Source organism: Gobio gobio, assembly GCF_949357685.1.
Source record: "Gobio gobio genome assembly, chromosome: 8".
Lineage (NCBI taxonomy): Eukaryota > Metazoa > Chordata > Actinopteri > Cypriniformes > Gobionidae > Gobio > Gobio gobio.
Window position 1 is genome coordinate 21,890,531 of NC_137114.1, and position 13,903 is coordinate 21,904,433.

The 13,903-nt window shown below is 47.3% G+C and overlaps 1 protein-coding gene across 1 annotated transcript; it reads right to left on the reverse strand.

Moving 5' to 3' along the window:
* Window positions 1–3,074: 3,074 nt before the first annotated feature.
* Window positions 3,075–12,709, reverse strand: LOC307130341 (chymotrypsin-like protease CTRL-1; the record flags this gene model as incomplete). Its single annotated transcript, XM_079823305.1, has 7 exons — window positions 3,075–3,236; window positions 3,326–3,456; window positions 3,597–3,777; window positions 5,580–5,661; window positions 5,758–5,837; window positions 5,930–6,030; window positions 12,664–12,709. 7 exons carry the CDS (start codon window positions 12,707–12,709, stop codon window positions 3,075–3,077), a joined length of 783 nt encoding a protein of 260 aa, XP_079679431.1.
* Between the last annotated feature and the right edge of the window lie 1,194 nt (window positions 12,710–13,903).

Genomic DNA, 13,903 nt, shown 5'->3' on the forward strand with positions numbered 1-13,903 from the left:
CTCCAGGCTGCGAGAGGGCGGTGGCTGCACAATCCATCCAGACACCCCGTCAACAAAGCCGTCTTCCTCGTCAGATATGAGTTCAATGGTCGCGGACTTCCAAATGTCCACCTCATCCAGCACACTCTCGCTTCCAGCAACTGTAATACAATCCATTAAGACAATAAGCAACCTGAAAAATACTCACATTTACAAAAAACGGATCTAATATAATAAATCTTACCCTTTTTCTTCTTGATCGACTCCGAGCTAAACTTCGCAGTTTCCGCCTGCGATGTAAATTCAGGTTGTTTGTATCTGAAGCTCCGGCGTGTCGATTCATAATACGTCTTACAGGCAGCTGGAAAACAATTACATGAGACTGGTATTAATAAAAACAGTCACGGTAAAATTAAACAAGGAATGAGAAACACATTAGAAGTTACTTACACACAATTTCGTCGTGATCAGCGGTTAAATCTGGACTCGCGGAAATCGCTCCAAGCAGATAAGAGCTCACGGCTTCTTAATGAGGCGAGGATAGTCTGTGAAAACAAAATGTGCAGTTTTAAGCTCTGATCTATTAAAGCATCCATTTCCTTATATAGCTGAATAAAAGCATATTCTTTAAATCGTAACGTTACATTACCCATGCTCTGGTTCATAGCGCCTGCAGTTTGCCTCAGAGCTGTGAAGACGAAGACAGCTGAAAATTAGTCGAAAAAGTTAGCAGCGTCCATGCAGAGGAGTTGAAGGGGAGCTGAAGGCGAAATGGCGTCCTGTCGTTGTTGATCACGAAAAAGCAAAGCAGCAAAAACACAAAGCAAAAAGAGTCCAAGGGTCCGTCCACACGGAGACGCGTTTCACTGTATACGTATACATTTTTTATCGTATTGGCGTTTCGTCCACACGGATCCGGCGTTTTGCGAGACTGAAACCGCTATTTTTTGAAACCGGGTCCTAAAGTGGATACATCTGAAAACGACACCCTTGCGGTTTCGTGTATACAGCCAATCCGTCTTTTTTGTGAAACGATGATGTCATCACACCACGTCCTGCGCAGGGAAGACTTAAAGGGGATACAACTACGGGCACTGGGCATGCGCACATCAATACTGCGTTGTTTAATTACTGTATTTTCATTATTATAAGGGTATGTTTAGGGTTGGGATAGGTGTATGTGTTAATAAAACACATCTGGTAAGTAGCAAATTTATTTATTGTTATTTTATTGTGAGATTTTACCTCACCTCCGACTGTTGCCGTACCCCTTCTAGCCACAACTCTTCTTCTCCGTTTTTAGTGTATTTCTGTGGCAGAATTACAGTGCCACATACTGGCCTGGCATGTATACTACATCGTTTTGAGCCGTTTTCATGCTCTCGTGTGTACGCTGATATATCTTGAAACGAGGAAAAAAAAAAGATTGGATAGGGAAAGTTCTGGCTTTGTGTGGACATGGCCCAAAACACATCTGTTTAAAGCTCGTCTTCAAGTTTTGTACGCGTCATGGCCATGACCTGTGTGTGTGTGTGTGTGTGTGTGTGTGTGTGTGTGTCTGCCTGCACAGATGTGTGTGTGTGTGTGTGTGTGTGTGTGTGTGTGTGTGTGTGTGTGTGTGTGAGTGAGAGAGAGAGAGAGAGATCAAGAGTCAGGAAATCAGTCCACAGAGGGGCTTAATTTATCCCTATATTCTTCAACCTCATTGAGGTTTCAGACCACCAAGGAGCTCCAGAAAAACCTATTATATTTATTTTCACTTTATTTAAGTTAATGGGTGTGGCAAAAGTGCTTCAATTACATATAGGCATAACACCGTAACATTTTATTTTGTGTGTATTTTTTTTTTTTTTTCATGGTTATTGCTAATGACATACAGAGTAATTAATCTACTCTGTTTGCCCGGACAAGTTGAATCTACTTAAAAAATTGGAGCAAACTGGTTGCCCTAAAAAAATTTTTTTAGTAATGTGAACTAAAACGAGTACATTTAACTGAAAAATGTTTTAGTTAAAAAAATTCAGAACCTAGATAAAACTCCCCCTGCTGCTACTCTGATTTGCATTTGTGTAGCTCACAGCATCTTCATTTACATGATAAAGCCTTCCCTAGAATTAAGGGGAGGGGGGGTCATGGGGGGACAACTGCCAAGCAAGGCCCACGTCAATTTCTGTCAATTTACGGCAGTTTTCAGTGTTGCCTGCAAATTGCCGTGCACAGTCATAAACCTGAAGTTTCACGGCAATCTACAGTGCCACATACTGACGAAAATCCCACTTTTCATGCAGTGTACATGGATAATTACCCTTAATTAAAAAATATTTACAGTATAAATAATGTGTTAATTTTCCTGATAGTTACCCCTTTATTCCCCCGATATTACATATTGTTCCCTTATACCTACACGTACTTACTTTATACTTACACTATAATTACTGAACGTTATGCTGTAAATTTTCTTTACTTACGTAGTACTTTCCGTGCCATAATCTAAAGCGTTACCGATAAAAGTAAATTGGAATTAAACTACTTTACCCCGCTGCAAAGACCTTCACCCGCTAATCGGAAATGGTCATTGGGACGATTGGGCGGGCCTTATACCAAATATTCACATAAACACAATCAGTTATGTCATAAGTGAACGTAAACAGTTCAGAAAGAAAACGCATGTGCAACAGTCACTGATGTATATAAATGACTGGATTGCTCATTGCATTCTAAACTGCCAGCAGGTGGTGATTTTTATTCCATTCTTGAATTTCTTTAATAAAAAAAAGATGGCCAGACTCTGCAGTATTGTGCACACAGTAAGTTTGTGTGCGTCCCTTTAAATAATGAAGTATGCGTTGGAATAACAACAACTTTTTTTTGTTTTTACATTTTAAGTTCAGATCAATAATTACCCTCTGCAACACTCTTCATTTTATTTTACTCATCTCATTTATTGACACATTTTCATTATTTGTATAGCTGAAACAAGAAAACAGTGTGAAGTCACAGACAGGTAATCGGAAGTCCAGACTGACCCAAGACCCAAATTTAAACAAAAAAGAAGAAATATTCAGTAACATTCAAGAAATATTCAGACTGTTGCTCTAGTTGGAGGCAATAGTCGTGTCAATCCAGGAGCGCTGTGGGGAGATGCGGGCGTAGACTACTGGGAAACGGATGTCACAATTGCTTTTGCCCCAGGACACAGACCCCACCAGAGTCCAGACCCCTGAACTCTCACACACCAGAGGACCACCAGAATTACCCTGTGGGAAAAACACACAGACACATTTGAGACTGAAACAGCAGCAACATTGATATGGTAATATTTATATCTTGATCTGTCTTCACATACTATCCAAGGTAAGGCACCAGAGGCTCCAGCACAGATCATGGAATCAGTGATTGTGCTCTGACCCCAGATCAGTCTGCACACACCAGTACTGATGATGGGCAGACCTGTTTGCTGCAGGACTCGAGGACTCACTATAAAAAAGAGAAGAAAACATCAGACAGGCTATTATTAAAATATAATAAACATTAGAGCTTTAAAAGGAATTATTGGATCAGTGGAATAAATATACATGTTCTTGTAACATTATACATCAAAATTACAGGTGACTTACTTGTGGTGGAAGTTGCGCCCCATCCAGTGGTGAAGCAGCGGGTTCCAGGCAGGACGTTGATGGTTGATGGAGGCAGACACACAGGAGAGATCCGAGGAGTGAAGCTAACTGGAGACGCAAGTTTCAGCAACGCAATGTCATTGTTGGCAGTCGAGCTGCTGAAGAGCGGATGGTTGATGACCTGCACAGACAGATAGGACCGAAAAAGATGGACGGTTACTAGTGGAAACTAAGATATCAGCATTTTCTCATGCCCTATAATTTTAGAATATAGTTAGGATGTTAATTGTCTACATACAAAAAACAAAAACAAAGTCATAGCAACAAAAAAAAAAAAACGAGGCAACTCTTATGAGTACGATAGCATACAGTATAGATGACAATCATTGATTAGAAATAGACGTGCACACCGATATTGTTTTACCAATTTTTACACTTTTCAGATTAATTGAGCATTTCCAAAATTTTTTATATATTGGGTTCTCCAAATAAAAAACACAATTGTTTAAGTGTTTTAATAAAATAATTGAATCACAAATAAGAAATATTTAAGTTAAAAATAAAGTCCAAAATAAAGATTAAAATAAATGTGCAAACTTTTAGATCACACCTTTAATTACAAATTACAAGAGATAATGAGATATTTGAAAATTTTTAGTGCTGTCAAACGATTAAAATATTTAATCGCGATTAATCGCATTAATGCCATAGTTAACTCACAATTAATCACAATTAATCGCACATTTTTATTTATTCTAAATGTCCCTTGATTTCTTTTTGTCCCATTATTTTTTCTTATTTTAATGCTCTTATCAACATAGAAAAGTGGATCGGCTTGCTTTGTTCAAATGTTTGTTTTATTGAAAACAACATTGGCATACTGTAGTGTTCGATTTCACACCAACATTCTCACTTGAAGCAGTCATTCACACTTGGAGCAAATAATCGCTCACACAATGTAACACTGTCCATCAATAAAAGGGTGAAAAAAAATACTTTGTTGCACAAACAGCCCCTTCAACAGCCCTTTTTAAGGGATCAAAACAGGGTGATACAAAATAAAATTACAAAGTGCACATGCAAGGTAAACTAGGACTCCGCCTATAGTGCAGTTAAACCAGGGGTCGCCAACTAGCGGACTCCGGTCCAAATCCGGACCGCGAAGCCTTTTGACGTAGGCTAATGAAACAGTTAACGTTGCAATGCTCACTGTTGCGTTCAGACCCAGACGCGCGGTCAAGCATGCAGGTGCACCGGACGCGAATGACGCGACATGCACGCCGCTTAATTCGCGCCGCAGAATGTCTATTTGCGTCTTTGCATTGACTTAAATCACTCGCGCAAAACGCTTCATTCGCATCCGGTGTGAATGCACCATCAGAGCAGAAAGCAGCGCTCAAGACAAGCACTTTTAGTTGAAGACCCCTGAGTTAAACCATGGCATAATACGTTTCTCATTTCGGCGTCTCACGCTTGCCATCCACGTCTACTCTTTTAATGGCCCAAACAAGTGTGGGCAGCCGCAGCGTGCCTGATGTTTTGTTTCCGGTCTAGCTACATCCGGAGTGGTGTTGTAGTTTTTCTAACGTTACTAGTTGCTGCAACAGCATGTGAAAAAATTACAAAGTTTGTTAGACCAAAAAGAACGTTAATCTCGCGATAAAAAAATTGACGCCGTTAAAATAGGTTTGCGTTAACGTCGTTAATAACGCGTTTAACTGACAGCACTAAAAAATTTATAAATGAATATTTAAATAAAATATTTATAACGAATATAATGTTTTATATTGTAATGATCACTTGGTTATTATTGCATTTAAAAGAATAGAGTAAAACAACAATTAAAAACGACTTCTATCAGTTATTGGATTCTTAAGAAAATAATCTTTAATAATCATAAATAAAATTCTTTATGTAATCTTTATTGGTCATAATTTTTTTTTTTTTCATCTATGTTCCAGTAAGTTCATTAAATATCATTACCCTGGAAACTAGTCTGATCTGGATGGGTTCAACATTGGAGCCACGATCATGTTCTCCAAGAATGACACGGTGATAGCCGACCCTAAAAAGGGAGAGGTAAAGACAGAAATATCTGTAAAAAGAAAAGCATCTATTAAGCACTATTGTATGTGACGTTTGTCAGATTGAAGACTCTTACACGACACCGCAGAAAGCAGAAGTGAGAACCCAGTTCTGGTTGATCAGTGATCCACCGCAGATGTGGAATCCATTGGGAAGCTGTTTAAGAAGTAAAAGCATTGAAAACATGACATATACTTTTTGAACAAATCAGGGCAATGCATGATAAAAGCCGGCCAATACACAGTTACCTGGATAGAGACCTGCCAGGGCCAAGAACCAGAGATGGCATTTTGTCCGTTCACAATCTTGCTGCCAATCGTCTGTGGCTTAATCGCAGGCACTCCACAACCTGTTGATAAAGAACGTCTCGGTTACGGATGTAACCCTCGTTCCCTGAGGAGGGAACGGAGACGTAACGTTAGTGACTAACGAATGGGGGTTTCGCTTAGAAGCCTATCAACTTCGAGTTTTGAGAAAACGCCCAATGGCGTGCCAATGCCATGGGGCATGCGGAATTTGCATACGTAGCTCCGCCTCACTGCGTGAGTATATAAGGAAGTACGAGGCAATATCGCATTATGTTACCTGCTTGAGGAGCCAAGACTGAACTCCTGCGTTCCAGGCAACACAGCTGATGTGGCATGGGGACGTTACGTCTCCGTTCCCTCCTCAGGGAACGAGGGTTACATCCGTAACCGAGACGTTCCCTTTCGTTCAGTCACTACGACGTAACGTTAGTGACTAACGAATGGGGGTCCCAATATAATCCCGCCACTCAGCCGTCTTCCAGCGCCCTGCGTAAGTGTGAGTTCCCTGTCGTAAGACTAGTACGGACGAAGGACTCCCACTTAACACAGGATTACCAAGGTACACTGGGAAGCATATCCCAGTGAGGGAATGCCAAGATGCCTACCCGTGGGGAGGACTTAAGAGACACATATGACCCGGAGAGGGCTGCATATGGAAGATCTCTAGGGTACCAGCCGAAGGTGGATTTTTAACCCTAGGGGTGGCGGGGACACGCCAAGGGAAGAAACCCGCTCACTGCGGAGACTTACGGTGAAATACACATGTGGGGGTCGCCGGAGGGAGCCATGCACATGGGGCACCTGGCCGGACATGAGGGTCTGGGCTCGAGAGGGCAGACTGAACTGATGTCGGCGTCGACAGTGCTGGAGGAGCTCAGGGCTCTCGGGGAGCTCACCTGAGGAAAATATCGCACGTATCCAGTCCGTGGAGTGGAGTGGCGAGCAAGCGAAGACACCTGAGCCTGGCCCATCACCGGCCCCTCGGGGGGGCGAGTACATAGTCGGACACTGGCTCCACTCGGAGATTGTAGAATCTGGCGAATGTGTTGGGTGTCGCCCAGCCTGCAGCTCTGCAGATGTCTGCTAGCGAGGCGCCATGCGCTAGAGCCCAAGAGGAAGCCACACTCCGGGTGGAGTGTGCCCTCACACCAAGGGGACATGGTCGGCCTTGCTGCTGGTAAGCCAAAGCAATGGTGTCCACTATCCAGTGAGACAGCCTTTGCTTTGAGAGAGCACTTCCCTTCCGCTCTCCACCATAACAGACAAAGAGCTGGTCTGAGGTCCTGAAACACTGCGTCATGTCTACGTAGGCGCGGAGAGCGCGTACTGGACAGAGCAATGCCAAGGCTGGGTCTGCCTCCTCCAAAGGCAGCGCTTGCAGGTTCACCACCTGGTCCTTGAACGGAGTGGTGGGAACCTTGGGCACATATCCAGGCCGGGGTCTCAGGATCACGTGAGAGTTAGCCGGCCCGAACTCCAGGCACGCTTCGTCAACCGAAAATGCCTGCAGGTCCCCGACCCTCTTGACTGAGGCCAATGCGGTCAGCAGAGCCGTCTTCATAGACAGAAACTTAATATCGACCGACCGCAAAGGCTCAAAGGGAGGTCTCTGCAGAGCAGTTAGTACTACTGCGAGGTCCCAAGAGGGTACGAGAGGAGAGCGAGGAGGATTCAGTCTCCTAGCTCCCCTCAGGAACCTGATGACCAGGTCGTGCTGACTTACCTTTTTGTTCTCCAAGAGATCGTGGTGGGCAGATATTGTGGCCACATATACCTTGAGGGTGGAGGGAGACAGCCTTCGCTCCAGCCCCTCTTGGAGAAACTCAAGCACGGACCCGATCGGACATTTCCAGGGGTCTTCTTGGCGGGAAGAGCACCAGGTGACGAAGAGGTTCCACTTCAACGCATAGGCATGCCGAGTGGACTCTGCCCTAGCGGAAGTGATGGTGGCGACCACCGTAGGTGGTAGGCCACTCAAACCTGCCGGGTCCCGTCTAGGAGCCACACGTGGAGGTTCCAAAGGTCGGGACGCGGGTGCCAATGGGTGCCCCGTCTCTGAGTAAGGAGGTCCGGTCTCAGAGGAATAGGCCAGGGAGGGGCTGTCGCAAGGAGAATGAGTTCGGGGAACCAGGTCCGGCCGTGCCAGTACGGGGCGACCAAAAGGACCTGCTCCTTGTCCTCCCTGATCTTGCACAGAAGCTGTGCGAGTAGGCTCACTGGGGGAAACGCATATTTGCGTAGGCCCCGCGGCCAGCTGTGCGCCAGTGCATCCGTGCCGAGCGTGCCCTCGGTCAGGGAATAATACAGGCTGCAGTGGGAAGAGTCGTGGGAGGCAAACAGGTCTACCTGTGCGTCGCCGAACTGTTCCCAAATCAGCTGAACCGTCCGGGGATGGAGTCTCCATTCTCCCGGGAGAGGCTGAAACCGCGAGAGCTCGTCGGCTGCGTGGTTCAGGACTCCCGGAATATGGACAGCACGAAGGGACCTCAGGCGCTTCTGACTCCATAAGACGAGATGGCGGGCGAGTTGAGACATGCGGCGGGAGCGTAGACCGCCCTGGTGGTTGATGTACGCTACTACGGCCGTGTTGTCTGTCCGGACGAGCACATGTTGACCCTTCAGCAACGCTCGGAAGCGGTGCAGGGCGAACCGTACTGCCAGCAACTCGAGGCAATTGACATGCAGGAGGCGCTGGGGTCCTGTCCAGGAGCCCGCGGCTGCTTGTCCATTGCACATGGCACCCCAGCCCGTGGCAGAGGCATCCGTCGATACGACAACATGCCTGGAAACTCGTTCTAAGGGCACACCGGCCCGTAGAAAGCTGAGGTTCGACCACGGGATGAGTGTCTGTAAGCAGGCCCGAGTCACTTGGATCCGGAGCGTGCCAGACTGCCATGCCCATCTCGGGACTCGATCGCGAAGCCAGTGCTGAAGCGGTCTCATATAAAGCAATCCGAGCGGCGTTACCGCGGCTGCAGATGCCATATGCCCCAGGAGCCTCTGAAAAAGTTTCAGTGGAACCGCATTCTTGCTCTCGATTTGTCGGAGGCAAGTCAGCAGAGACTGCGCGCGCTCGCTCGAAAGCTGCGCGTACATGGCGACCGAGTCGATCTCCATACCGAGAAAAGAGATCCTCTGCACTGGGCAGAGTTTGCTCTTCTCCCAGTTGACCCGAAGGCCCAGACGGGTTAAGTGGTGGAGAACCAGATCTCTGTGTCCGCAAACCTGCTCTCGAGAGTGGCCTAGTATGAGCCAGTCGTCGAGGTAGTTCAGGATGCGGACCCCGTGCTGCCAAAGGGGCGCAAGGGCTGCCTCGGCAATCTTCGTGAAGACGCGAGGGGACAGAGATAACCCGAATGGGAGAACTGCGTACTGGTATGCCCGCCCCTCGAAAGCAAACCGTAGGAACGGTCTGTGTCGAGGAAGGATGGAGACATGGAAGTAGGCGTCCTTCAGGTCGATCGCTGCAAACCAATCGTCCGGACGAACGCATTCGAAAAGGCGTTTCGCAGTCAACATCTTGAACGGAAGCCGGTGAAGGGATCGGTTCAAGATGCGAAGGTCCAGGATTGGCCGTAACCCACCGGTTTTCTTGGGTACAATGAAGTAGGGGCTGTAGAACCCCGACCTCATTTCGGCTGGAGGGACAGGCTCGATCGCACCCTTCGCCAGTAGAGTGGCAATCTCCGCACGCATGACGGGGGCATGGGCCCCGGTCACGGTATAGCGGACTCCCCTGTAACGGGGAGGAGCCTGCGCGAACTGAATCGCGTAGCCGAGCCTGACGGTCCGGGCAACCCAGCGGGACAGCCCCGGAAGCTGAAGCCAGGCTTCCAGAGACTGCACCAACGGGGTCATACGGACAGTAGGCGTACCCCGGGTGGGGCAGCGAGGCAGCGTTACCGGCGCGGACAGGGGAGGCTGTTGGGCGTCCCCGGGTCGGAGCACGGTTAACGGCTGCGCCCTGACAGAGGAGACCAGGGAAGGACTCGCGTTCCACGGGGGTCTGCTCTGCCAGGGGGCTGGCGACAGAGAGGGACGAGAGTGGCGTGACCCGAGGGTGGCGCGCACTGCCGTCACCGATCTCTGGGGGCTCAGGGATGGGTTTGTCAGTTCTTTCTTTAACCACATTAGGGTGCTGCTGACCCGGGGGCCAGCAGCTGAACAAAAGATTCTCCCCCGGCCCTCCACCGGGGGAAGGAGCGGCCCTGCCGCCGTCTCCTGGAAAGAACTGCCCATCCCTGAGCCGTCCGCATCAGGAGCGCCGCTTAGCCTGGCGTTTCTTCGCGGGCTGCGGGGCTGGAGCGGACTGGGACGCCTTCCTGCGGCTGCCTCTGCGCGGCCCGGGTGGAGGCTGCTGCTTGGGTGGCGCAGAGGCGGAGGAAGCCGCGGGAGGACGTCCTCGGCGGCGAGCAGGCTGAGGCACCTGCGCGGGCGGTGGGGTGGAGGCAGCAGCTGACCGCCGGGGCAGGATGTATTTTATTGCCTCAGTCTGCTTCTGAGCGGCCGAGAACTGTTGGGCGAAGCTCTCGACCGCTCCGCCGAATAGCCCATCCTGTGATATGGGGGCGTCGAGGAAACGTGTTCGCTCGGCGTCGCGCATATCAGACAGGGTGAGCCATAAGTGTCTCTCCTGGACCACATTTGTGGACATCACCTGACCCAGGGAGCGCGCGAGAGGTGAAGGCGGAAGAGGCCGCCAAACGTTCACGGGAAGACAACGGGGCCTTCCAGGAACGCGCGACCTCTTCATGCACCTCGGGGAAGAAAGGTATTGGAGGAGCGGCCGGACGGGTGTCCGAACGCGCCGCCCCCAAAAACCAATCATCCAACCGCGAACGCTCGGGCTGAGGCGGAGGGTTCCACTCCAGTCCAAGCGCTGCGGCGGCCCGAGAGAGCATGGCTGTCAATTCTGGGTCCGACTCGGGCAATGCTGGGACACCCGAAGGTGGCAGCACAGCCGAATCCTCATCCTCAGATGACTCCAGCCCACCTTGTGATGCGGCGATAGACATCACTTCCTCCTCCGCCGCGCCAAACGCCACAGTCGGGACAGCAGGAGCCGGCCCCGATGTAGACGCCTGAGCGCGGGCCGGGTCAAGTGCCTGAGAGGGGGGTGTGGGCCGAGGACGAAGCGTCGGAGCTTTATTCCACACCGTCACCCTCAGATCACCCTGGTCACCAGCCAAAGTGCCGCCTCCAGAGGAGACCGCAGATTGGGGGGGGACGGAGGGGACTCTCGTTCCGGCATCAGCACGGAATTCACGGAGTCTCGATCGTAGCACTGAGATGGCCAGGTTCCCGCAGAGAGAACATGAGTCATCCACGAGCGCTGCCTGAGCGTGCTGAAAGCCCAAACACGTCACACAGCGCTCGTGCCCGTCGAAAGAAAAAAGCGATCTACCGCACCCAGAAGTGCACGGACGAAACATCCTGAAAAGGACGCGTCACGTGCAAGCTCTTTTATGAGAGGAAACTTCACAGTCGATGCCGAAGCGCCCAGGGAAACACACACCAGCTGGATGCAGACCACTGCACAGATCAGCAGGCAGGAAGTATGCGATCACTGGAACGCGCCGTCACACCAACACCGACTGGAAAGCTGCTCGTCTCGAAGAAGCTGACAGAGTCTCAGAAGGCTGTAGGAGTGAAGAGGTAGGTACTCTTGGCTCCGAAAGCAGAAACATAATGCGATATTGCCTCGTACTTCCTTATATACTCACGCAGTGAGGCGGAGCTACGTATGCAAATTCCGCATGCCCCATGGCATTGGCACGCCATTGGGCGTTTTCTCAAAACTCGAAGTTGATAGGCTTCTAAACGAAACCCCCATTCGTTAGTCACTAACGTTACGTCGTAGTGACTGAACGAAAGGGAACAGAAGTTCATGACACAAGAATAAAGTGCTTCATTTAGGTTTTGCATTTTTTGTGTATATATATATATGTATATATATATATATATATATATATATATATATATATATATATAATATATATATATATATATATATATATATATATATATATATATATATATATACAGGTGTGCCTTAGGCTGGCCACAATAAAAGAGTTCGGTTGCTCCCCCTGTCAGGGCCATCAGGGCCTTCTCTGCTGGCCCTGTCAAAATCTAAAATATATATTTTATCATAATTAAATTAATGTGTCTAAACATGTTTAAATTCGGTTACTGTCTTTTTCAGTATGTTACAATTATATTTTCAGAAAGAATGAGGTTATTTTTTGTGGGGCTGAGCTGTATTTTCCATATATCATCATCTAAACGCATCACAGCTCTGTGGACCAGCACTAGTAGTATAGCTAGCCTTCCGTTGAAGCTGCCATTTTCCATTTGATCATAACTTTGACTGATGTGTGTCATCAGCCAATCAAATTTTGATGTGTAGTGATATGCCCAGCGATGTGTCGGCGCTACCCCCAGCTGATGTCATCAGCCGTTTGAACTTTTTGTGGGTTGTGAGCGATCTAAGTGAAATAAGCTATGGCCGCTGCGGACGACGGGCTGCTAATGAGCTTCGTGTGCATCCTGATGTCAAGCCGTTAGCTTACTTAGCTGTTGTTGCGGTGGCGGCGTGGGGTGTGTTGATCGTTAGTGAAGGCCCTGACTGAAACCCATCACTTTTCTTGCAAACTTCTAAAGAAGACACTTACCCAGAGCAGAGGCCACCAGGGCAAGGCAGGTGATGGTGAAGATCATGATGTAGATGAGTTTGTGATGTCTCACTGTTGTACCTGTAGGTGCTCTCTCTTGCTTTTATATCATTTACAGCATCTGTTAAAAGTGGGACGTGATCGAGGTCCATCCCAGCAGCTCCAATGAGCTCATAGCTGGGAAATGTTGAGATGTGTTATTGCTATAGAGACATTCTGCATCTCCATTGTTCAGAGACTCAAAGAGGATAAATTCTTTATGACTTCTGTCTATTTCCTTGACAGGAATCATGGTTCCACCTCTGTCATTGTATGTTGTTAAATGTTTTGGGTGGGAAGGTTTAGATGTTGCTGTTGTGAAATTCCATTCATTTTCATGCAAAGGGTTTCCTTAAAGTGTTTCAGCAATACTTGCAGTAAATGAGCTGCTTTCCCATTAAATCTGTGATATTAACTAATACAATATAATCCCATATCTGCAAAAGTGTGATGGGTTTTATAAGATTTCAAATGTTTAAAAATCAGGTAACACTTTATTTAGATTTAGATCCATTTTAGACATTCTACTAACTAAGCAGAGGTGGGTAGAGTAGCCAAAATCTGTACTCAAGTAAAAGTACAAGTACTTACGGAAATATTTACTCAAGTAAAAGTAAAAGTAACAATCGTAATATTTACTTGAGTAAGAGTAAAAAAGTATTCAATGAGAAAACTACTCAAGTAGTTAGTTACTAGTTACTTTCGATCTGATTGATAAGAAGCGAAAACCCTGAATTTCAGGCTACTTGGAGAGCTTTCACACACCTCTCTGTAACACTTTACAATAAGGTTGTATTAGTTAACATTAGTTAATGTATTAGTTAACATGAACTAACCATGAACAACACCTCTGTTCAGCATTAGTTAATCTTTGTCAACGTTAGTTCATAAAAATCCAGCTGTTCATGGTTTATTCATGTTAGTTCACAGTGCATTGACTAATGTTAACAATATTTGAATAATGCATTAGTAAATGTTGAAATTAACATAAAGATAAATAAGTGCTTTATAAGTGCAGTTCATTATTAGTTCATGTTAACTAATGTAAGCTAATGAACCTTATATATATATGTGTGTGTGTGTGTGTGTGTGTGTGTGTGTGTGTGTGTGTGTGTGTGTGTGTGTGTGTGTGTGTGTGTGTGTGTGTGTGTGTGTGTGTGTGTGATTAATGGTTAAACAGTGTAAATTAATGGTGTGCTGG